The following is a 26,712-nucleotide window of genomic DNA, read 5'->3' as shown; positions in this document are numbered from 1 at the left end:
GGAGCAGATCATAGGGATTACTAGGAATCAAGCACTTGTTCTATAGAGCATCCTTGCTTTCTGTATCCAAGTCTCTTAACCAAAGGTCAAGTTAGAGGGGATTGGTGGTCTGGAAATGGGAGGAAGTGGTAAAAGGGAGGTATAAATCGAGGAGTACATAGCAAGTGTCAAAAAATCAGGTAGAGAACACTTCCACATAACATAAGGCTCTCAGGTATTCTTCCTTCCATTTTTGACTTGGAGAAATAAGTGTATGCATTAGAAGGGGAAGCTCAGTTTCTCACAAACAGTATGCTTCCAATACCATTTCTCTGTCATGCCAAAGCATGCCCTTAAGCAATCCCTTAGTTTTTCTAGATATTATGTTACTTCTTACATGGGTGGTAACAGAGAAAAAAATAAAATATTGGTAAAGGGAATAAAAATTACTCCAAATGTTTGTTTTCCTGGTGTAGGACTGCAGTAAGTCTCAAACGACCCAGTAGACAGAACAGCAACAACAATGAAAGTGTTAAGAGTAGCCCACTGACAAATCTATTGAATTATTAGAGTGTGGTAAGCAGGGTGCAGGTATGATGAGGATGCTGAGGGCCTTGAAAAGCATAGAGGACTTCTACATCCAGAAAGATAGAGTAGACATACCTTTCCTATTCCTCCTGCTAAGTGCAACAAAAAATCCTGGACATTACATTAAAACACACACATACACACACCCACAGAGGGAGAGAGAGAGAGACTGTGAAAGGGAGAGAAGAGGAAGCAGATCAACCCGGGAACTCGCGACCCAAGGAACCATGCAATGGTGAGTTCCTGCATTCCCTTTCGGTCTCATATAATCCCGGATTTGGGGCTAAAGAAGCCAGCAAGTGGAAATGCCAACAGGTGCAGACAAAAAAAGCCCCAACGGCCTGCTCTGTTTAGCCAAAGAACAAAGAAAGGGGCATCCCAGCAACACAGAACACTTTTAGATATTAACCTCTCTATTCTTGGCAAATAGTACAGAAAAAAATGTGCCCCCACCCCACCCCAAAAGACATGCCAGCAACATCCAAGAGGTGAGGGGGCCAAGGCTTGGACTTTAAAAAGGCTGTGATGAGGCAGTCTGATCTCCACTGAAGTAGTGTCAAGTGGTGATCCAGGGCTTCCATCACCGTAGACCAGGAGCAAGGCCCTGATCCCTGCCACAGTGTCTATGGAAACTATGTAGGGAGTATGGACTTACACCTACACCCAGCAGTAACAAGATGCTCCTCCTCTTCAACACTGAGATGATGTCACAGGAGGCCATGGAGGGTCAGGACTTCCACATGAAGGCAAACCCTGCTGCTGTGTTGGTAGAGACACCATGGGGAACTGGTGACCCCCAATCCCACCCAGCAGTAACAAGGAGTTCTACCCTGACCAAGTGGGACACCTGGACTTGTACCTCTGCTTGGAAGTAATGAGGCAGCACCCATCCTTCCCCTGACAGAACAGAGTCAGAGAAAGCCAGTTAAAACAGAAGGCTTAAACACGATTCAGAGTCTCATAATATAATATCAAAATGTCCAAGTTTCAATACAAAATCACTCATCATACAAAAAACCGGGAAAGATCTCAAACTGTACAACAAAAGACAAAAAAAATTCTGAGAAATCTGAGAAAGATATTACAACATTCCTGATAAAAATAATTCAGTGACCAATTATGAACATAGTTGGAACAAATGAAAAAAATACATACATACCAAATGGAAACTATAAAGCTCATAGATTAGATCAACAGGAAAATGTAAAGGGCAGAGGAAAAAAAATCAGTGTCCTGGGAGATTACAGAAGACATTGTCAAAGAAGTTCCAGCCAGGCCAAGCAGGTAAGAGAAAGAAATAAAGGGCGTCCGAATTAGAAAAGATAAAGTCAGACTACTGCTGTTCAACAATTATGTGACTGTGCACTTAGAAAACCCTAGAGACTCCTCCAAAAGACTCCTAGATTTGATAAACAAAATCAGTAAAGTCTCTGGTTACAAAATCAATGTATACAAATCAATAGTATTGCTATACACCAACAATGACCAAGCTGAGAATCAATTTAAGAACTCAATTTCTCTTACAATGCAGCAAAAAAAAAAAAAAAAAAAAAAAAAAATGAAAATAACCTTACACAAACAAATGGAAACACATCCCATACTCATGGATTGGAATAATCAATATCGTGAAAATGACCACACTACCCAAAGCAATCTATAGATTCAATGTAATTCTTATCAAAATACCAATATCATTTTTCACAGAATTAGAGAAAACAATCCTAAAACTTATATGGAGCTAAACAAGAGCCTGAGTAGCCAAAGCAATCCTAAGCAAAAATAATAAATGTCCAAGTTTCACATTTTATACAAGGGATTTGAGCATTTGCAAACCTTGGTATCTGACAAGAGTCCTAAAACCAGTTCCCTACAGTACCCAGGGACAATTGTATCACAAATCTAGCATTTGTGTTATTGGAGTCTTGAAAAGAGAAGAGAGAGGGCAAGTCAGAAAAAGTACACAAAGAAATAATAGCTGAAAACTTTCCAAATTTGTCAAGAAACATACACCTACATTTTCAACAAGCTAAAAAAATCCCAAACAAGATCAACTCAAAGAAATCCACACAGAGACATGTCATAATTAAACTTCTGATCACTACTCGACCAAAAGACCAAACAATTTTTTTGAAAGCATCCAGAGATAAGTGACACTTTACCTACAGGGGAAAAACAATCAGAACAACTAGTTTTCATCAGAAGCCATGGAGGCCAGAAGAATACTTTTTAGGTGCTAAAAGAAATGCATATAGAATTGTAGCCTCACAATCCTACATCTAGAGAAAATATCCTTCAACAATGAAGGAGAAATCAAGACATTCTCAGATAAAGGGAAAGTAAAAAAATGTGTCACCCACAGACCTATCCAAAAATGAGTAAAGGAAATTCCTGAAAAGGCGCGGTGGCTCATGCCTATAATCCCAGCATTTTTGGGAGCCTAAGGCAGGCGGATCACTTGAGGCCAGGAATTTGAGACTAGTCTGGCCAACATGAGGAAACCCTGTCTCTACCAAAATATAAAACTTAGCCAGGTGTGGTGTGGCACATACCTCTGGTCCCAACTACTTGGGAGGCTTAGGTAGGAGGATTGCTTGAACCCAGGAGGCGGAGGTTGCATTAGCTGAGATCACCCCACTGCACCCCCCAGCCTGGGCAACAGAGTAAAACTCTGTCTCAAAAAAACAAAACAAAACAAAAACAAAAACAAAACAGGAAATTCTCTAAACAGAAAATAATAAAAGAGATAAAACCTTGGAATATATGAAGATGAAAGAAAAACACAGTGAGCGAAAATATACAATAAGATTTTCTTCTCCTCGAGTTTTCTAAATTATATTTGATGGTGATGCAAAAACTATAATGTGATTCTAAATGTATGCAGAAGTATTTAAGACAATTGTAAACATCAGCTTAAGGGAGAAAAGAGGTAACGTTTTCAAACATCACAAAAACTAGCAAAATAATGACACCAATAGATTGTGATGTTATGCACGCATATCTTATCCAGACCAACCACTAAAGAAGTTAAACAAAGAGATACACTTAAAAACAACACAGAAAGCTCAAAATGAAATTCAAAAAAAATGTTCAAGTAACCTACATTAAAAAAGGTAAAAGAGGGCCAGGCACGGGGGCTCATGCCTGTAATCCCAGCACTTTGGGAGGCCGAGGTGGGTGGATCAGCTGAGGTCAAGAGTTCAAGACCAGCCTGACCAACATGGAGAAACACTGTATCTACTGAAAGCACAAAATTAGCCAGATGTGGTGGTGGGTGCCTGTAATCCCAGCTACTCAGGAGGCTGAGGCAAGAGAATCGCTTGAACCTAGGAGGCAGAGGTTGTGGTGAGCCGAGATTGTACCATTCCACTCCAGCCTGGGCAACAAGAGTGAAACTCCGCCTCAAAAAATAAATTAAAAAAAAAAAAAAGAAGAAAAAAAAAATGAAAAAGAAAATAGAGAAACAAAAACCAAAATAAACAAAACAAAGAAAAATAAAACACAGAGTAAAGCCTTGTTGTATCAATAATTACATTATGGAAATGATCTAAATATACCAATTCAAACATAAGAGAATGGCAGAGCACTTTAAATACCAAACACCAACTATATGTTCTCTGCAAGAAACTCATTTCAAATATAATGAAATAGAAATATTGGAGGCAGAAGTATGAAAAAGATATATTAAGGACATCTTTAAGGCCAAGATAGCACTAGACTAATGCGAATTTTCTCCTTATTCTTCATGAAAGGCATAAAGGAGTTATAAGGCCTCAAGAAGCCTCTCTCAAGGTTTCAGCTAAGTATTTGCAGAGGGTCTTGGCTTTAGGCTCAGAAAATGAGTATAAATGACTTAAACAGTTTTTTAAAGGCCACAGGCAGCACCATATAAGCATGGTTCCTTTGCTTCTGCACCTAAAAACCACATGTTGTATACTCGTCTAGCATTCTAGGTAAGGTGAGTAGTGGTGATTAACAAACTGATAGAGTAATTGTCGGACCAGAGGAAAAGCATGGAAGGTAAGATTTTCAAGGCTGTAGGATGGAATGGACCTATTGGTCTTCTGTGGAATTTACTACTCTTAGCTCAATAGAAATGGTCTTCTGGTTGACTGGTCCACCCATCCAGAGGGCATCTATGAAGGGCACATTGGGGTAAATGGACAGCTAACCTCAATCCTTTACACAGCCTAGTTCTTTGAGATTTATCATTGTCCATTATTCTTAGACCCATAATCAATTGACAAGACAGCGTTATGGGGTAAAATCTTAAATATTCCTTCTCCTGCCACTCACTGCTGGGCAGGACAGATTCCTAACTGAGGGCATCGTTTCCCTGAGACAGACATCCAATAAACAAGTAGCCTTCCTGACATGCTCCAAGTGAAGTTCTCTAACTTAATGGGGAATGGTGGCTGATTTAATCATGAGCATGGGCTTCTCCAAGCCTTTTTATGTAAGGCAGATGATCAGTGGTGCCCCACGGTCCTCTGGCCTTTCATTAAGATATATTGAATGAGAAACAATAGGAAGCTCTGTGCTCCAGCAAGGTCTCCATATTCAATGGTGACCATCAAAGCAGAGTTGAATCCTTAAACTCAGTGCAAAGTTCTCAAAAAATTTAATAAGGCATTACTTTTTTTCTTAAGTGGTATTTGACCTAAATGTTCTGAATGTTTTCTAAAAAGCATGTTTCCCAAAAAGTGTGTTGTGCTCAGTTTCTTTTCAACTGTGAGAGAAAAACAAGCAAATGCCAATTTCATCAAAACTTGTCACATACACAAAAGGATCTCTCTCTTGACACTATGAAGAGGTTGGGGGAAATGATTTCATGGGATAATTTTATCCTTACCTGCAAAGTGCTAATATGAACAGGAGTCCCTGTTCCATTCACAGTATTCTTTTTAGCCGCATTTCCACCTTTTCCATCTGCTTGCTCAGCCTTACCAATTCTGGCTTTTTCTGCTTCAACCCTTTTGGGGTTGTTCAGCATCACCTGGACCACCGCATACTCCACCAGGGAAGCAAACCCAAAGAGAAGGCAAGCAATGAGCCAAACATCAAGAGCCTTCACATAGGAAACTTTGGGAAGCTCAGCAGCAAGGGTTGTACACTCAGAGGCCAAGCTGAGGACTGAGAAGATACCTACAGAAACAGAAAGAGGAATGAAAGTTGCTTTTTATCCCTATGAGACGTTCTGCGGTCATTACTCTTTGACGAAATCCACCTCCAGTACCTTCCAAGGAACCATGAACAGTTTGTCAGGTCCCCTTAAAGCTCAAAGACTAGGAGAAATAATAGGTACATGTCTTTTATGTAAGGATTATTGACTATGGTTGAGGATTTTGTAAATACTTAGGATTTTAAAAAATAAATAGAAATTTAAATCAGGGTATAAAAAGATAATTTGGACCTGTTTTCAATATTAAAGATGTCTAAAACTACCGTATAGTATGTCTGAGGAAGACACAGAGATCTCTTATTAGACAGATTATGTATGTTATTTTTCAGCTTTGTTTGAGAAAGATTTCAGTTATGGAGCTGAGTTTTGTCCCCATGAGCAACTAAATCAGAGCAAGAATAGAACATACAAAGTAATTTTTTGATAAGGTTCATAATAAGAAAAATTAATAGAAAAGACACAATAGGAAATATTCCTGTTTAGGGAGAACATATGATTCCAGATTTCCAAAGAAAGGAATAAAGGTCTGCTCCATGTAATGGTAACCTTTCAATGAAAGCTAACACATTATATACGAATTTAAGTAAAGTAATTGTCAGACTCCAAAGAAGAATTGCAATAATTTCTTGCTCTTTCTCTTCCCAAATGCCACCCTTTCTCCCATTCTGCTCTCTTTTTCTTTTCCTTCGTATTTTCAAGAGAGGAGATGATGAAATGTATTTTGTAGTTATAACCTGTTGACATGCACTATCAGGAACATGCTGAGTCAGAAAAGAAAACTCATTCAATGTCAAGGGTTGAGTATAATTTTTTCTTCTTAGATTTGGCCACTTATGAGAATTAATGTATATATCATCATAATAATTAAATGTCTGCTTGACTCTCTTTTCCCTTCCCATGAAATTATAAGTACTATATTAGTATTAATAATCAGTTAAACATTGAAAAATATACCAATTGCATCATTTCAGAAGCTTCTAAAAAATGTATTCTGCATTCAAGAACCTAAGATACTCTCTATTAGAAAGAAACATGTTAAGCAAATATAATTTCTGTGGATGAAAACAATATTCAATATACAACAACTTGATAAGCTCCTAGTTTACTTTTACTATAATTATCCTTGGCCCTGAGGAAAACTAAGAACTAATTAATAGAACTGTATTTTAAAAGTTAATGTAGGTCTTAATGTTTTCTAGCCTGGAAGTGGAAAGCAACATAAAAATCCAATACCTTATCAACTACTGCCCTAAACTACAGTTGATTATAGCCATGGGAATTAACTTGGCAAACTGTCATTCTAAGTTAATTTTTCTATTCTTTGTCAAATTTTGTGAGTCAAATTACCATTCAAAAACAAGCCTAACTTATTTCCTTGAGATAAACTATTTTGACACTATCTTCTGTGTTTCCATAGCATTTCATGCTGATCAATAACCTAGAAAATATTAAATTTTAGTAAGCTAAGTTCTATACCTGAATATTTATCCTGATAGATTAGAAACTTTATGATGAAATAGAGAATAATTTCAGATTATAGAAGACCTTTAGAGTTCTGTAATGGTTTTTTATACCATGTTTGGTAGAGAATATTCAGAAATTTGAAATTAAGGAAAGAGAAATTACATTATCAAAAGAATGTTTAAGTAGCATTACTTTGGTGTAGATATACAAAATAGACTGAGAAAGAAAAATAGTAGTTGGGGAAACAAAGTATCAGGAAATGAAGACCTAGATTATGGGACAGATGTGGAAGAATTTTAGAGAAAACATTTGAAAAGAGTTACTGATTCAAGGAAGAAGAAAAAAATGGAGACAAAGTTATGAACCGGATGACTGGAAGAGTTTCCATAAAAAGATGGGAGAGGCCTACAGAAAAGAAGATGACTTTGTTAGGAAAACATTGAAAGATTAGATAAAGGTCAAGAAACAAGAACCGATGATCATGACACAGCACAGTGCACCTGGGAATCTGAAAGAACTTTTTGAAAAGATTAGCCAATATCATTCAGATAGATGTCTGAAAAGAGAGAGGACTTTGTGAGGTAAAGATGCTTTGGTGTCAGAAAAGGGGGACTGACTGAAGAAACAGATGAAAGGGTTGTCCTTGAAAGGAGTGACAGAATATTTATAGATTTTGGAGGGAAAAGGAGAGTATTCATAATTCCACACATTCAGTTAGAAACAATGGTAGTGAATTCAAGATTTTATCATATCAGATTTAAGAAGCAAAACTGAAGAAGTTAAGAAGAAGGTGAACATAAACTATTTGCCTTATCTTGAGAAAATCATATTATAATAGAAACTACCTATTAGCATTTTCTATCCAAAAATAAGAAATCTGAGCAAATAATGCTACTTTGTAAAAATATTTTAGCATTATCATAATATAGCCTTCAAATGGGATTACTTCATTGTTAAATGGTACATGGTGAAATTATCTAAATTTTAATAAATTATAAACAGAAAGAAATGTAAAGCCATTACCCATAAAAGTGTGGAATTTGGTCAGGTGCAGTGGCTCATGCTTGTAATCCTAGCACTCTGGCAGACTGAGGTGGGTGGATCACCTTAGATCAGGAGTTCGAGGCCAGCCTAACCAATATGGTGAAATCCAGTCTCTACTAAAAATACAAAAGCAAATCAGCTGGGTGTGGTGGCACATGCCTGTAATCTCAGCTACACTGGAGGCTGAGGCAGGAGACTCGCTTGAACCCGGTGAGTTGAGATTGCACCACTGCACTGCAGTCTGGGCAACAGAGCGAGACTCCATCTCAAAAAAAAAAATGATTTTTATAGTGTTAATATTATGTTCTTAATAAATTACTCTGATGCTCCTCTTTAATAAATTCTAGGACTCTTTGGTAAAATATTTCTAAAACGTATTTAAATTATATAGACCTTATTTGTCACACTGTTTCCTCCAAAATCAAACCTAGATTTCAAATCTGGGAAAATGTCATGAAATTGATACAAACTCTTACAAACAGATGTAGAGTCTTCATTTATGAAAAGTTAAAGCCAACAAATGATATAAACTAAATTATTAATAAATAAGCTATATAAGGAGGTTGAATTGAACAAAATCTTCCATAAACAAGTCAGGGTTGAAGTTATTTAGCTCATCAAAATGGAGACAGAATTGCATGTCCACAGATTTCTTGTCCAGCCAATCACAGAGGAAGAATCTGAAAATAATTCCCTAACAGCATATATACTAGGAATGTATTGGTGCAAAGAGAAAAATTGAAAACTAGAAAAAGAAAAGAGAAGAAAAAATAAGGAAAGAAAAGAGAGGAAGAAAGAAAGGAAAAGAGAGTTTAAAAAAGGAAAAGAAAAGAAATGGAAAGCAGATACAGTATGGCATTTGCTATTCATAACCAATGCCATGAATCAACAGAGCAGGTCAAGGAGCAATTGCAATTGCACACATGCCAACTCCCGTCTAAGCTCCAAATGATTTATCTCATACTGTGATAATCACCAAATTTGTACATTTGAAATTGCTGTTAATAAAATGAAAATGCATTTAAAAGTACTACTATTAATACATTATATTAGCATATTATCATTTCATAATTTTTAGTTAAAGAATACTAAAAGGAAAGGAAACTTTGACCCAAATTATTAATCTTTTTGTATTTATAATTGAAAGTTATTTGGTAAAAAAATGTATTCCCTTTAGCAGCAACTAAAGTATTTTATGTAACAGGAAAAGATATAGTATAGTTTACTTAGTTAAGAGTATTACAAAACATTACTTCAATAGTTCCGTGCATAGTTACTTCCATATTTGGAGAAATAGCTTAAGACAAAAGTCATTACCTAAAATTCCCCAGGGAATCTTTGATGTTTGTTAACAATGGGGAAAGTTAATCACAAAAAGGCTGGGTGAAAAATAAAAGTAGAGTACAAAACTAATTTTAAAAAAAAGGAAAATGAATCAAGGGCAATTTAAAGTATTACTTTATTCTCTATGTTGTCTGCTAACTTCCAGAAAATAAAAACTACAGGCCATAACAAAAGAGACTGGTAAACTTATTTATTTAATCCTTTGGGAGAATGTAGGGGGAAAATAGTAGAGTAAGAAAAGATATGCAGAATCAAAACAGCTATATTAACTGGATATCCTGAAATTTAGTCTGAGTCAGTATTACTTCCTTTTCTTTTTAGATAAAATTATAATTTGGGGTCTAATAACAGACCTTCCAAATACCTGCAGCATAATTCCATAATTATAATTGGAGATCTTAACATCTCTCACCAATAACAATAACTACTCAAAAGAGATAAAAGATTTCAACAGTTACTAACCAACTTGACTGTAATGATACTTACAGAACACAACAGCAAACAAGGACTAATACACACTGCACGTGCCCATGGTGTTTATCAGGAGGCATAGGCTAGAATGGGCTGCTTAAAAAAAGTCTCAATACACATAAAAGAATTGATGTCAGTGAGTATATTCTCTGACAAAAATGGAATTAAGTTAGAAAGCAATCATATTCAAGTACCCAGAGAAACTCTAAATACCTTTCTAAAGAATCCATAGGCCAAAGAAGAAATCAGAAGATAAGTTATGAAATATTTCAACTGAAAGATGAAAATATAATATATCAAAATTTGTGCACTGAAGTTAAAGCAATGCTTACAGGGAAATTTACAACTGTAAAAGTTCATGTTAGAAAAGAAGAAAGTTGTAAAACCAATTATCTGAGTCCTACTTTCAGCAATTACAAAGAGATCAAATCAAATGCAAAGTAAGTAGAAAGGAAATAATAAACACAGCTAAAAATCAATAAAAAGGAAAATAAACATACAGAGAAAATTAATGAGATAAAAGCTGGTGCTTTGAAAATATCAATAAAATAGAAAAGCCTTTAGCTTGAGTGATCAAGAAAATAAACAGAAAATTCACGATGTGATAATAACAGGAAAGAAAGATGGAACATTACTACTACAGCCTGACATTAAAAGGAAAAGGGAGTACTATGAATACTTATTGTTCTAGTAATTCACAACTCATCTAACATCTAGAAAACAATTGGTATAATTCACCAAATAAGAGGTGGTAGCCCACACAACTGTTTAAATATCTACCCATCTACCTCCCTTTGTGTCCATATACTCTGCCTTCTCTTCTGATACTATGAACCAGGGATCAGCAAACTATGACCTGTAGGCCAATCTGACCCATCTATTTTACAAATAAAGTTTTGTTAGAACACACCCATACTTGTTCAGTTATATATTGTCTGTGGCTGCTTCACATAGAACATATAAGAGCAGAGTTGAATGGAGTGACGGAAACTATATGGCCCACAAACCTCAAATGTCTACTCTCTGGCCTCTTATAGGAGTTTGCTTACCTTTGGGACAAACGCATTTTGCTCCTAGCAAAGGGCAATAGCTCCATTTCCTGGATCTAATCCCCTCTTCCTTTCTCAAGGTCACTGCTCCCGCACTTTGTCCATCTCTCAATGTTTCCTTCACTACTGGTTGTCCTTCATCAAAAATAAACTAAACATACTATGAATTCATCTACCTTTAAAAAATGAAAAACACTCTCTTGACTTTTATTCTTACCCTAGCTATTTTCTTATTCTTTTTCTTTTTACAGCTAACAACCTCCAATGAGTTATTTATACTAAATATCTCCAATCCCCCCCCCCCCATCTTCTTTCCTGAAGCCAGTCCAATCAGGCTTTCTTCTCACTTCAAAGAAACTGTCCACGGACGCCAGTGACCTCCCCAGCTTCTTTAACCTAATGGTAACCTTTAGCTCTAAACGTCATTGATCCATGAACAGTTGGTTGATCACTTTCTTGACCTAGAAATACTTTCTCCACTTGACTTTTAGGAACCGTCATACTGGTTGTTCTTCATTTTCTCAGTCCCTTTTAGAAGTAGATATCTCTACCTACACTCACTCCCCTGTGGTTCCAACCAGAGATTGAAAACCATCTATATTTTGACAAAGTTTACATTCCTACTCCAGTTCTGAAATGTCCAATTAAACCGAGACTTGCATATCCAACTGCCTATCTGATATCTCCACCTAACTGACGCTGGAACCTTAACATGTCTAAAGCAAAGCTCCTGGCCTGCCCATCTTCTCAAACCCACTGTATTTACTTGCACCTTTGCCCACCTCGGCTAATGTCAATTTCATCTTTCTAGTTTTTCATCCAAAATAATCTTGAAGTCAACCCTGATTCTACTTTCTTTAATCTCACATTCAACATACCTACAAATACCTCTTATCTCAACCTTCACTACCATCCATCATCTAATTTTTTTTGGGGGGGGGGCGGGGGATGGAGTCTCACTCTGTTGCCCAGGCTGGAGTGCAGTGGTGCAATCTCAGCTCACTGCAACTTCTGCGTCCCAGGTTCAAGCAATTCTCAGTCCTCAGACTCCCGAGTAGCTGGGGTTATAGGCGTCCGCTACCACGTCAGGCTGATTTTTTGTATTTTTGGTAGAGACGGGGTTTCGCCATGTTGACCAGGCTGGTCTCCAACTCCTGACCTCAGGTGATTTGCCCATCTCTGCCTCCCAAAGTGCTGGGATTACAGGGGTGAGCCACTGCTCTCGGCCCCATCATCAAATATTTATCAGTACCTGCACTACTACTCACTAGCCCAAACCATGATTATTTACCTGAATTATTCCAATTGTCTCCTAACTGCTTTCCTTGCTTCTGCCCTTGCCCCAGGTCATTCTGTTCTCAACAAAGTAGGCAAAGAGATCTGGCTAAAATTTAAGTCAGATCATGTGTAAAAGCTTTTAGCGACTTTGTATTTCACGCTGAATAAAAACTAAAATCGGTGTAATGGCTCATGCCACCGGTGCAGAGTGAGCCGAGATTGCACCATTGCACTCCAGCCTGGGAAACAGAGCGAGACTCCATCACAAAACAAAAACAGAAACAAAAAACAAAAAGCTCAAAATCATCAGGATGTCTTAGCAGATGCTACGTAGTTCACCCCTCATCGCTGTTATCTTTCTGACTTCCTTTCACACTACTCTCCCTTTGACTTGCTCTGCTCCAGCCACACTGGCCTCCTTGTCTCCACAATGCCCAAGCATGCTCCTGCCTCAGGAATGCGGCCCAGATGATCACTGTCTGGCCCACTCTGTCCTAGAAATGACTCATTTCTTCACCTCCTTCATGTCTCTATCCGGTATCACCCTCTCACTGAGGCCTTTCTAACAAGGAGTTTGCTACCTCCAAACTTGCTATCTTACATCACTATCTTACATATGATATATTATATTTATTTGATGTCTGTTTCTTCCCAATAACATATATACTCATTGAAGCTAAGACGTGTTTTAATGCATTTTATTAACTATTTATTAGCCACCTATTTTGTTAACAACATCCCCATCTTCTTGAATAGTACCTAGCACATAGCACAAAACAAATATTTGCTGAAGGAATCAAAATATGTAGAAGTGCTTTGCAAACTGTAAAGCAATATAAAAATGTAGCTCATTATTAACTCCTGAATGTTAATATAGGCTTTCACTCATTTTCTTAATACTCTCTGGAGCTTCTTGAGTATTTTTATCATCCCCGCTGATATTTCAGCAGAGTTATTTTTAAAGAAGTTAAATCTGTTGTCCAACCTGTCACAGCTAGTAAATTCAGAACTGGCTTTCAAACCCAGGTTAACTCTAGAGACAGACTTTCAGTCTCTGAACACTTCTCCAAATAACATGTCTCCTGAATATTAAGTCACAGCTCAGGGACCTGGTATCAGAAGTCCTGCAATGAATGCAGATGAAAAATTCTTACAGGATATGTCAGAAATTGGGATGTCTCCAAAGTGCTCTTGGAAGCCTGACATTTATATCACTGCATGAACATAAGAAACTTCTAATAGCAACAACAAAAATTATTTGAGAGAAATATATATTTTTGACAAGTCTAAGAATTTAAATTCAGGTTTTTTGGTTATTTTCCCAGTAAATGTAATATATATAATACATAGTTTTTATCCATGATGAAATTTCCTACATTTTTGGTTATAGATTTGGTCTGTGTGATCTCTGTTAGGTGTAAAAATACAAATTCTTCTTCAGATTACGTTGCCATTTTCATGGTTTCTTTCCTAGTTTCCCACTCTTTAAAATCTGTATTTCATTTAATTCCTCCGATAAGTCAGGAGAGAGATTTGCACAAGGCCTTTTCGATGGAAGAAAATTTAAATGAAGCAACTACGTACTCACTGAGGAGGTGAGACATATCACAGTCTTACCTGTGTGAGTTCCAGGTGATATTCAGAAAAACACACAGATACACAGTAATAAAGAATTTTGAAACACTCCAATCAATCAAAATTTGTTGACACAATGTACATATTTTGAAGTTTATTCAGTTTATCCATAGGAAGGGCTCTTGCTTATTTCCTTAAGCAAAGGCTTTCTAGCCATTATACAGACACGATTTTCAAAAGACTGGCTGGTGGCATTTCTATGTCACAAAGCATTAAAAATAAACTGGAGAGCAATGGCCCTCAAGGGACAGCCAACCAGCCCTGATATAGCACAAAATAACCAATGGTTGGGAAAATGATGGCTATATAATTTTTCATAATTTTTTAAAAAAACAAATTATATTACTATTTCCTGACTAAGAGTAAGTGATAATACATACTATTTTCCAGGAAGGTTTCCTTCAAAATAGTTATTCATTTTTAAGTTTGGCACTACTGAAGGTTTTAGACATAGTTATCTGTGAAAATCACTTCTAAATAATTATTTCATGACAGAAAAATAGATTAACTGCTTATGATACTCCAAGGACATGAAAAGAGAAACTTAGCTTAATTATAGAGTGCATAAACATTGAGAAAATCTAGTTCAATATCAAGTTTTCAAGAAAGTCTTTACACAGTGAAATTGGTTGCTAACAATTCTAAAACTCATTGTTTCAAAGTATTTGATTATATGGTAAGTTAGATAAAGATATAATCTGTTCCTGATGTGACAAAAAAGCACGGAACACCTTACCCAGGGGCACTCTGGCAGCACTTGCATCCGGGTTGATCCAGAAGGAAAGCCAGGAGAGAACCACGATGAGCAGGGTTGGGGCATAGACCCCCATCATGTAAAAGCCGACCTGCCTCCTCAGAGTGAAGATGACTTCCACACATGTGTAGTAGCCTTTCAGAAGCAAACACATTCAAGGCATGAGGTTTTCACCCACACAGAATCGCAAACATCAATGACAGACCTGGAAATGGTAAGTCACTTCTATTTGAGGCAATTTCATAGAGTAAACCCCTCAAAAAAAAGTTTTTCTTTGCAGATATATAATTTATGTGATCTAAAAGGGTGACATTATGTAACTAGTTTCAGCTGACCTTTTGCAACTTCATTATGACATTGAGAAATAGATCCCACATGCTGCTCCACTGTGTCAGTGTCTAGCCTTTTAGGTCATTGTTCAGAGAACTGGCAATAGAGTTGAACTTTTCCTTACCCGTGGGTCCTCTCAGGGCAATGATCTAAAGGAGTCATACAGGCAGTAGTAAATCAAAGTAGAGCAAGTCTTAAAAAAAAAAAAAAAGAAAAACCACTCCGGGACTACACCTTATCGGTATAATTTTTCAGCCACATGTACCACTTCTTATGTAGGATGGATGGCAGTCTACACTGACTCTCATGTATAGATAAACCTTAAAAATTAAGAAAGTATTGGAAGTGAACATTAACAAGTATAAGAAATCAGTGTTTTCAATCCATATACATGAAAGATATATATACTGCAAACATTGGATATGCCTCTCAAAACTTTACCCACCTCTACTTCGGGCTCTCAAAGGTACTCCAATTGAAGGAAAGAACTTTCATTTTCAAATGCCAAGACAGAAATTGTTTTACAACCTAATTCTAGAGTGGCCATGACATCGACTAGTCCCCCAAATTAATCACCAATTATAGGCAGCCTCACAATAGCCTTTGCTGCCTTGAGAAAGAAAATAGTAACACGAATATGCTCACAGTACTGCATTCAAATGGAAAAGGTATTTCCAGATGTTCGAGATTATTTCTTAAATGTTTGGTCTTTTCAGTTAGCTATTTAAATATAATATGTAATGCTGAAAGTGCTTAATTTAGATAAGAATGTCATTTGCCATTTTACAAATGTAAGATTATGCATAAATAGCAAAATAAAATATCTATAATCGTTTTCTGTTTAAACTATATACTTTTTTAAAATGGTGAAACAAATTAATGAACAATAAATAAATGAAACAATTATGGGGGAAAGAATAATGTTACTTTTTCCTATTTTATAGTTTAAAAATAATATTTACCTGGCCTTCCTAATTGGGGAGAATATACATATATCTGACACAAGAATAATCTACATATTTATTCATTAATAGTACCTACAGCAGTACTTGCACAGAATAGGACCTTAATAAACGTGGAATAAAAGAATGGTTATTTATATCCTCAACAAATAGATTAGAAATCTTTTCTTTTCCCAGTGTATAGAATCATTGCCACCTCTGAGAGGTTACACAGACAGTACAGCTAATATGTAACAAAAATTGTTGCTTTTGACTGAAGTAAATTCTATTTATGCCAAATGCTTCCATATTATATTAAAGACAAGAAATGCAAGTGTTTCTTTTTACAGTTGAATTTCATTAAAATTAGGCAATATATCAAGTCATTCACAGGTTTTAAAAGGATGTAAAACACATAACAATGAAAAATCTCTCTTCCTTTGCTTTTCCCACCATTCACCTCAACTCCCTGCCTGGACAAATAAGAACATATGTTTCTAACGAACAATCATGTGCAATATTTCAAAAATAGAACCTTTCATAAGTACAATTGCTACAATTAAGAAGGCTCAAAGTATTTCCTAAAACTGATTCTAAAATACATCACTTTGTAATAGCATCACGAAGTCAAATTAGTTTTCTGTTCACCTAGTGCATATGAAATGTTTCTCAACAAATTGTGTATTTTTAGGTAGTCTCAGTTGTCACAAATATTATAACGATTTACTACAAAGTAGCACAGCTTAAAATAAAATTTTCCATTCCATCCCAGTATGTTTAAATGATAGCCCATTAACATGAGTCCTGCAATTTGAAGCAAGTTTCCATCATGTCCCTTTTATAAAGGTACCCTCTAGGGGAGCTTCACAAGACTTGGATGCATTTAGCAGTAAAATACATGCTTGGATACTATAGTGATTTGCTCATAAAATTTTATGAGAAATGTTTCTTCATCTTTTTTTGATCTTTTCCTAGTATTGTTACATTTATGAGAGGCAGGTGGGCAGCTAATTGATATAAATGTTCACTGGGCAAATTCAATTTACTTTCTATTTCCTGTGAAGTTTTATTCTATTATTCACTCAGGCTTCCAATTTGAGTATTTTTGTATACTTGCTTTCCCACATATTTCTCCACTTTTGTTATTTTTATAATCATAAAAAGCATAATTTTAATAAAGTTGAAACTGCATTATTATTTCCATATAAATTAAATACTGGCCATCATTTTTATGTAATGCTCATATATATATTTATACTTTCCCATTTTTCTACACTGTTAACTATTGCATGTATTTTCAATGTCTATTTTTCTAAACAGATTTCTAATTATCCAAACATTAACAAATATTTTACTTACATTCATATGATAATTCATAAAAGTACTGATCAAGTCCCTGAAACATACTAAGTGCCAAAAAATATTGTTAGGCATAAGTTGTTTTGTTGTTATTTTCTGTGGCTAATTAGATTTCAGTGAATTATTTATGACTCAAAAAATTCCACAAAAAAACTTATAACTCTTGAGTAAGCTTCCAAATTCTGTCTATCACAGCAAACCTTCTAATTTTATTCTAAGAACTAAAATGAACTATATTTTACTTTTTTACTTGTTTACCACATTGAAATATGGCTCACTAAAGGTCAGGGACCTTTCTTTTATTCACTACTGAGTCCCCAAATGGAGACTTTTTTTTTAAAGTACAGCTTAAAAATGAAAAAAATGAACACTCCTAGGACTTTCAACGCTATTATATAATCATATGCTATTACACAAAATTACAAATAAAATCACTAGTGTCATTTTCATCTCTAAGAAATTTAAAACTCTGATACGGTCTCCTTCAAATTTCTCACAACAATTTAGACACTGCTCTTTTTGAAATGTCAAGCATATAGTCTGGATGTGGGTAACAATTTTCAAAGTATAATAGGACTCCACAGGAATTAATCGTGTAACGGTATCAGACTCCCTCTCCCACACAATCACTGTAACTGTATGACCTTGGGCAAGTGTCTGTTTCATTAGCCTAATGTGTACAATGAGGATAATAAAAGTACTGAATTCATAGAATTGTTGGGATGATTAAGTTAAATAATTACTGCAACGAACTAAAAACAATGCCTAGGATATAGCAAGAGATCAAAAACCTATCTACTAAACACGCGTTCTTATACGACAGTCTCAAAAATCTCTAACAACTATAGTCTTCTTAATTTGAAGTACAAATGGGAGATGGAATACTACTCTTGGTCCCATGGCTGACAGTAATTTGCCTGGTGACATTTGATAAGTAATAAGTCACCAGTAATAATTAATTTAATAAGTAGTTTATTCACTCTGCTCTTCAGTTATTTTATGTGCTAAATAAAGGAGCTGGCTCAGAATTATCAATTAGATCACTTTCATATCTAACTATCTATGACTTCTTCATTGAATACTTTGATGGTCAAATTTTTAATAGCTCTCCATTTTTTAATTTTAAAAACCTCAATAATTATTTAGCAATATATTTGACTATTATCTCTGTTTTCCTGATGTACTATAAGCTTTAAGGAATGCTTACATATTAAAGTTATATCATTTGCTAACATATCTTGAAGTCAACAACAGATGTTTAACTTATCCTCAAGAGGCCTAGTATTGTCTTTATCACAACACTGTAAATATGTAAATGTTCTCTCCACCTGTTAATGTCAACAGGAATGTTTTAAATTATATGTTGCCTTGATGATGTCATGAGGACAGCATTCTAGCTCATTCTATCAGCACTCTAGAAACATCTAATCTCTCTCAGTTTTACACAATTATACTATATACATTTTATTATTTCAAGTCAACATGCATTTTACAATAAAGCTTTAATGATATCTATTTCTGAATATTTTTGTTATGATTTACTTCCAAAAGCAGAATTAGAATTGTGCAATAATTTACATGTTGAAATGATTATTATTACTAATGTAATAATCAAAATTGAATAATCTTCTTTATATTGCTAAGTGAAATAACACTATATTCAATATCTAAAACCCTCGCTAACTTAGAACTACCAGCAGATAATAAAAGGTTGAACACTAATCATATTATGACAGTATTGAGTAGTGAGTACTGTACTTTCTGCAAAAACTCATATAATTTAAAGAATGAGATTAATTTGTTTTCCTTTTCATAATTGGCTGTTCTGTGACCTAGGTCAAGAAGACTGTACAGGGAATATTTACTGATGTCCAACTATTTCACACTCTTATTGCTTCCTGCATAGCATAAGGATAAATGGTTTTTAAAATAAGAATATGGGCCAACCACCATCTAAAAACTACCCAAAAACAATGGGTGAACATATATAGATTATATTGTTTATATCTAAAATGTTCAGCCCCAAATGGAATCCTGCCTGAAGTAGAATTTCTTGACATTTGAAAACTACTACCTGAAAGAGTTTTCATTACTAACATAAACAATTAAAAACCTCTCGCTACGAAAATTACATAAAGAAAAATCAAGCATGTCTATCTAATTATTAAAAGTTCAAAAAACTTTAGTGAATACAATTCTGTGAAAGACTTAAACATATGAATGTAAAGATAAACTACTTGCTAATTTAATTTTAAGTTTTGGCCAATTCTTTTCCACTCTCCCCTTGGCTATGTATTAATTAAAATGTATCTTTGAAATAGAACTTAGTTTTATTTAAAGAATACTACTTACCAGTGCCTTTATAGTATTTTGTACAGTTACCATATTCAATATCTTCCTTTTTGATATCAAATTGAGGCAAGGCAATTTTTTCCAATTGCACAGGGTCTCCTGACTGCCAGATAAATCTTAAATCATCAGTTGTGTAACCAACTATAAACAAAAGTAAATAAATATGTTAGTTTAAAATATAATTAATAACGTTTTTAAAATATTTTAGTAATCCAAATTTTAAACATAGCAAAGGAAAGAAAATAAGACCTTCTTATATGAAATTGTAGTTTAAAATGTAAAGAGGTAAAATCCATGGCACTAATGGAAATATTAGTACAAGAGTTAAAGATATTCATCTTAAAGAAAGAACAAGTTTAAATAATAAGCATATTGCACAGAGTTAAAATCCTAGGACATCATGTACAATAACTTATTTCTCTATGTCAGAATTATTTTTTAATGGTCATCAATAAAAAGGTAATAAGTGATGCAAGCTTTCTGAATGTATACATTTACGGTCATGTAATATGCTCCCTGGAACTTTTTTTTTTTTTTTTTTTTTTTTTGAGACGGAGTCTTGCTCTATCACCCAAGCTGGAGTGCCGTGGCGTGATCTCGGCTCCCTGCAAGCTCCGCCTCCCGGGTTCACGCCATTCTCCTGCCTCAGCCTCCCGAGTAGCTGGGACTACAGGCGCCCGCCACCTCGCCCGGCTAGTTTTTTGTATTTTTAGTAGAGACGGGGTTTCACCGTGTTAGCCAGGATGGTCTCGATCTCCTGACCTCGTGATCCGCCCGCCTCGGCCTCCCAAAGTGCTGGGATTACCGGCGTGAGCCACAGCGCCCAGCCCCGCTCCCTGGAATTTTTAAAAGAAATGTAATCATGGAAACATCTAAATTTTTTTAAAAAATCGTCCAGGCGCGGCGGCTCACACCTGTAATCCCGGCACTTTGGGAGGCCAAGGCGGGTGGATCATGAGGTCAGGAGTTTGAGGCTAGCCTGACCAAGATGGTGAAACCCCATCTCTACTAAAAATACACACACACACACACACACACACACACCCCCACACACACACACACACAAAATTAACCAGGCGCGGTGGTGGGTGCATGTAATCCCAGCTACTCGGGAGGCTGAGGCAGGAGAATCAGTTGAACCCACAACGTGGGTGTTGCAGTGAGCCGAACCACTGCACTCTAACCTGGGTGACAGAGCAAGACTCTGTCTCAAAAAATAGTAATAATGATAATAATAATAATAATCACTGCAAAATTCCCTAAAGGAGTTGCATCACCATAGAAGGCTAATACAATAATCCCTCAAAGGGATATAATTACAGCATCATTTCAGCATCCTGAAGCACACACATTTTGGGCTTAGGTATGTGGCTACAATTTAAAGAATTTTACAGCATACACTAGTCTACTATCGAACTCTAAAGTGCATGTATTTTTGAAAGTAATACTTCAGTGCATCCAGTAATGGTATCAAAACGTAAATGCACTGTTGGAAGTTTTATACAAGTACATCTTGACATGCAGGCACTCATATACAATACATACATAAACATAGACGTGCAAACATATAAACACATACACTTACATGTGCAAAATCTCATTTTATAGTTAGAAAAAGTACTGCCCAAATTTAGGACCCATTTCAGTACATTATTTAAAAAACAACCACAAAGTAACTTTAGACATATAACCTAGAACATATATGCAACATATTTTGCCCGGTAATTATTCTTTATTCTCTGAAGAAATAGACAACCTTATTATAAGATGATCCATGTATTCAGGTTAAACATTCCTTGCATTTGTGTTAATTTTTCGAGGCTTACGTCTTACTTTTATTTTCAAAAGATAAGCATCATGGGAAATTAATTAGTACGTTGTATAAATAATAATTTCAATTAATACACCTAATGTACATTTTAATAACTGAAAAAATATATGATCAAATAAACATAAAAAATACAATTTTGTAAAAAAAATTTTTACATTTTTTTTACGTTCATAGAAAATGAATGCTTAGTTGGATTTACAGAGTATTTTGCAATGTTTTCCAAATTTTCTGCTAAGAAAATCTGGTTTTAACATCAGAAATGCTATTGAAAATAGGATGTGATTTTCTCTTTTACATTGCCTATATTACTAACTCAAATAATAATGGCAATTGGAATGTTAGAAATATACACCTACATCAATGAACTGAAATAAGACTAGAATAAAAATGATTTATCTTAATACAGCTTAATATAGTATTCATAAAAGAGTAACTATAATTTCCCTAAATATTTTAATGACTATTTATAATCAAAGCACTAGTTTTACCACTGTTATCTAAGATGTCAGTAGAATGTATTACCCAGACATATTAAACACTTTATTTTCATAATCAATTATGTTCTCATTTACATACAGCTCTCCAGTTGCATCTTGCAACGTTGTGTATCCATGGGAAACAAAGTCAAGTCCAAAGGGCATGAAAGAGTAATAGATAACCTGAAAGCAGAAATGGGTCTTAGAAATAATTTAATATACTCTGTCATCCATTGATTTTAGAAGGAAAATATAAATGCACAAATATTAAATATGAAAGGGTACCTCATGCTGACAAGGACATCTCCGTCACGAAAAATAAAGAGGAGGATATTTTCCTGGGTTACATCATGAAAATTGGCACTTTTTTCATTTGCAAAAAATAAATCAGGTTTCCATAAACACTTGTACATCGTTGGATCCACTGTCAGTGCATCTGAACCCCTAAAATCACTGGGGAGCTTCAGCCTGGGGTCATTCCATTTTTGTCTCAGGAAGATGTTAACTCTATAGTCCTGAAGAAAAAGTACATGTGTGCACATGCGTATGTTTGTTGCTTTTTTAAAGAACTTATTCAGTCCCAATACAAAAGGAGTTACAATGATTAGTGGCACAAATATTTTTGTTCTTCCACCATCAACCAGGATCACAACTGCATCACTAAAGGAGAGCTCCATTAGCAGTATAAAGACACTTGTCTCTATGTAATTCCTCTCTGCAGACATTCTGTAGCACTTGCTAGCTCAAACATCAGAATGTAACCTTATCAATAATTCCTTTACCTCTATACAAACACAAATTATTACAGCTGATTAGATGGTAGTACCATAAAAGCATGAGAATCACTAAATATTACTATCATTCTTCCCCAAAATTTTTTGTCCAAGTATACACATATCTTAAAATTAAAATTCATAATGAAATTTAGATTATTACTTAATATCTGATGATCATTGTGACACCTACAAAAATTAATTCAATAATGTCCAAGACTAAAACCTTCACTCATGGAGTGAAGGCTTTCAACAGATACAATGTGGCAAAAGTTTTTATCCATTGCAGGAAGACATGCATGGCCCTCTACTTTAGAGGGAACACACATTAGTTTCAAGCATTTTCTAATAAAATGTGAATTATACTACCTTAGCCAAAGCATGTGGCTGATAGCCACTTAACATCATTTTGAACACCCAATAGAATTCATTTCAAATTATCTGCTAAAACACTTCCTTAAAATATACACACTGCAAATTATTCTATTACATTCTGTATTAGTCTGTTCTTATGCTACCAATAAAGACATACCTAAGACTGGGTAATTTATAAAGGAAAGGGGCTTAATTGACTCACAGTTCACATGGCATGTGAGGCCTCACAATCATGGCGGAAGGTGAAGGAGGAGCAAAGGCATGATTTACATGGTGGCAGGCAAGACAGCATGTACAGGGGACCTCTCCTTTGTAAAACCATGAGATCTCATTAGGCTTATTCATTATCACAAGAACGAAAGGGAAAAGACCTGCCCTCATGATTCAGTTATCTCCCACCAGGTCCCTCCCACAACATGTGAGAATTGTGGGAGCTACAGTTCAAGATGCCATTTGGGTGGGGACACAGCCTAAACATATCACCGCCTTTAGGTGCTGTGTTTTATCAAGGTAAATCACCAAAACCCTATAACTTTGAATTGCTATATTTAAAATATGCATTCATAATATGATAAAATATTATGTCCTTAATGTGATATTAAGGTTCAGTATAAGAAATAACCAGATGAAGCTGTGTATATGTATTTTACATACTTGTTGTTAAAGCTGTGACCCTTTATTGTGATCAATGACCCTGATATGAAAGTACACAGGATGAATTCCTTATTTAATTTTTAAGATGTTAGAAATATATCACTATCATACCATTATATAGGTATTTACCATGTGCTAAGTATATTTAATGTTAAGTGCTTTACAAAAATCACATTTAATCCTCAGAGTTTACACTATCAAAATGCTCTCCTGATGCTTTTATATGCTTCATATGACTGGAAAATAAGACTTAATTGTGTTTTTCTTTTAGTCTTATAGCTGGGAAGCTAAACATTAACTCTACTACCAATTGCATTAACAATTTCTCTCTCATATCCTGGTGCAATTATCATTGTATGTCTCTTACACGTTTAGTTCTTTCTCAATTACTTCATTGTATTTTTTGTTATCATATACCTCAACTATTTCTGAAATAGGGATGGATAGAAAATAAAAAAAATAACAGTTGAGATATTGCCTTATTCTTGACAAGAGTATTTCAGTATTATTTGGATATAGCTGCCAAGAAACACTGCCAATGTGGCTTCCAGAGTTAGAATGCTTTATTTCAATCTAATATTAGTTTATCTCCTTTTAATAGAATATTACATATATGTATAGGGATATAAGAGTATTAAAACTTTATAGGTATTCTTTATTTATTTACTTTAGTTTTTTATTTTTATTTTTTAAGACAGGGTCTTGCTGTGTTGCCCAGGTTGAAGTGCATTGAAACTATCACAGCTCACTGCAGTCTCAACCTCCAGGGCTCATGCGATCCTCCTCCCTCAGCCTTGGGTAATTTTTTAAAAAAATCATATAGAGATGATATCACATTATGTTGGCCAGGCTGGTCTCGAAAACCTGGGCTCAGGCAAACTTCCCTCCTTGGTCTCACAAAGTACTAGGATTATAGACATGAGCCACCATACTTGGCCACTCATTGGTATTCTTTATCCAGACCAAAACAAATATCTTTTGGAATGTATACTGGTTGGCCTCTCAGTAATTAATTTCTAAAGATTTTATAGCAGTATTTTATAATAATATTCATGATACTATCTGACAGAAATTAAAGAAATGCTAGTATTGAACTTCAGCATATTTTGTATAACTAAAAAAGAAGTCATTCTATATTTTTGGGGTGAAAGTTCATAAATTAAGCCTATATTATACAATATTCCCCTTAAAATGTCCATGCATGCACACAAGTTTTGGAAGCATAATTCCATGTTCTACCTATTTTCAAAATGGTATGGTTAACTAATCTAAAATTACATACCAAAATAAGCTTTGTTTTTAAATTTCTATAGGAATTTTAATAGTGTTTCTCCATGTGAAGTTTACTATTCTAAATCCTTCTTGAAATCTTATGAATGTCTCTACACAACTCAATAATATATTTGTATTTTTTATCACTATATTAAGTCCAAGCATTTTAATCATCGGAAAGCCGTGCAGGATAGAGAAAAGCCCTACATAGCCTTGCCAAAATAAAAACCATCTATGGGAAAATTAGAAATGATGTAAGAGCACTTTATTTATAGTCAACCCCCATGTTTAGTGTTTATACGATCATAAATAACTTTTTTAAAAATTATAATAACCTAATTTATAAAGGCTTGTATAATGGAGACAGCATGGGCTTGGAAATATAAAAGGCCTGATTAAGAGCTCACCTCTAAGTCTTAAAAGCTTTGGCCCTGAGCAAGTTTCTTATCCATTCTGAACTAAGTTTCTTAATATAGTATATACCTACATATATATATCCTAATGTGAGGATTAAATAAAATACTCAGTGTAAAGGATTAACATAGAACTTGCTATATAACTAAGCAGGTTTCCTTCATTTTCTTCCCATTTTGCATCCTTGGGAATCCAGCTACAGATTAGATCATGGACTTTCAGAAAACATTTATTTAAATTCCATCTAAATCCCTAGGCAATTGACTGGTTGGTTCATTCATTCAAAATTACTTATTAATGATATATTCATTTTCATGATCTGGTTAGCAAGGATACAGCTGTGAGCTCTCCTTGCTTTTGAAAAAACAACTATTTAAGGGATATTGAACATCAGTCAAACATAACTTGAAAAAGCCTATGTAAAAATAAAACAAAAATCAGTTCACAATGGGACATCTAATTTTGACTCTGAAGATGAGTTTAAGCTAACTAATGAATTGACACCTATACTGAGACCTGTAGTTAGAGAAATCTAGGTCTAAATTCTGTGCTAAATAATTTGCTGTATGGGTTTAAGTCAAGTTATTTCACTTCTCTGAGCCTCAAATTCTTTGTCAGTAAAATTAGTTCACAGTTACTCTTAAGAATTAAAGGAGGTACTCTACCTAAAGCGTGAAACCTGGCCCCAAGTGAGTACTCTCAAAAGTTAATTAATTTTATTATATGTATTATTAACATTATTATCATTATGTCTATTATCACCATTTTGAATATGCAGGCATTACTATTGACGGCATTCCTTTTCTGTTATTGTAAAGATGATACCTAGAAGTTTTAGTTGGCTGCTAAACATTATTAAAGCTAACATTTTACTAACTCTTCAAAAGCTTTTAGAAGGCATTTTTTGTATGTACTAAAACTCAAGCACTACATTTCGGTGCTAGCCATATGGAGATCAACATAAAATGGTACTAGAAAACAAATCTGAGATTTTCAGACTATTATTCAGATTTCACTGACTAGAGATACACGAAGTAACATGGCAAACTTCTTGTGTGGACTACTTGTTTTTATGTTCCAGACTAAATTCAGTGATTAAAGAGGCTCATTTAAAAACTGGTTTTGCCGGACTATGTTAAACAATCATTCC

At 35.0% G+C, this 26,712-nt stretch overlaps 1 protein-coding gene across 3 annotated transcripts in view; it reads right to left on the bottom strand.

Annotated features, from left to right (window-relative positions):
• The window catches only part of GLRB (glycine receptor, beta), a 93,486-nt gene that overhangs the window by 7,498 nt on the left and 59,276 nt on the right, over window positions 1-26,712 (bottom strand). For 2 of the 3 annotated variants that reach the window (XM_011970495.1, XM_011970496.1), the window contains exons 5-9: window positions 22,360-22,589; window positions 22,175-22,257; window positions 19,768-19,908; window positions 14,768-14,920; window positions 5,417-5,709 (exon numbers count right to left, since the gene is read on the bottom strand). In XM_011970495.1, coding sequence (XP_011825885.1) covers window positions 5,417-5,709; window positions 14,768-14,920; window positions 19,768-19,908; window positions 22,175-22,257; window positions 22,360-22,589 — 900 coding nt within the window. The remainder of the gene's footprint in view (window positions 1-5,416; window positions 5,710-14,767; window positions 14,921-19,767; window positions 19,909-22,174; window positions 22,258-22,359; window positions 22,590-26,712) is intronic. The other variant, XM_011970497.1, reaches the window with a different exon arrangement.

The sequence above is a fragment of the Mandrillus leucophaeus genome, unplaced genomic scaffold (genome assembly GCF_000951045.1).
Source record: "Mandrillus leucophaeus isolate KB7577 unplaced genomic scaffold, Mleu.le_1.0 Scaffold95, whole genome shotgun sequence".
In the NCBI taxonomy this organism is placed as follows: Eukaryota; Metazoa; Chordata; class Mammalia; order Primates; family Cercopithecidae; genus Mandrillus; species Mandrillus leucophaeus.
The sequence above is the reverse complement of the archived record's forward strand: the minus strand, read 5'-3'. Positions and strand labels throughout refer to the sequence as shown.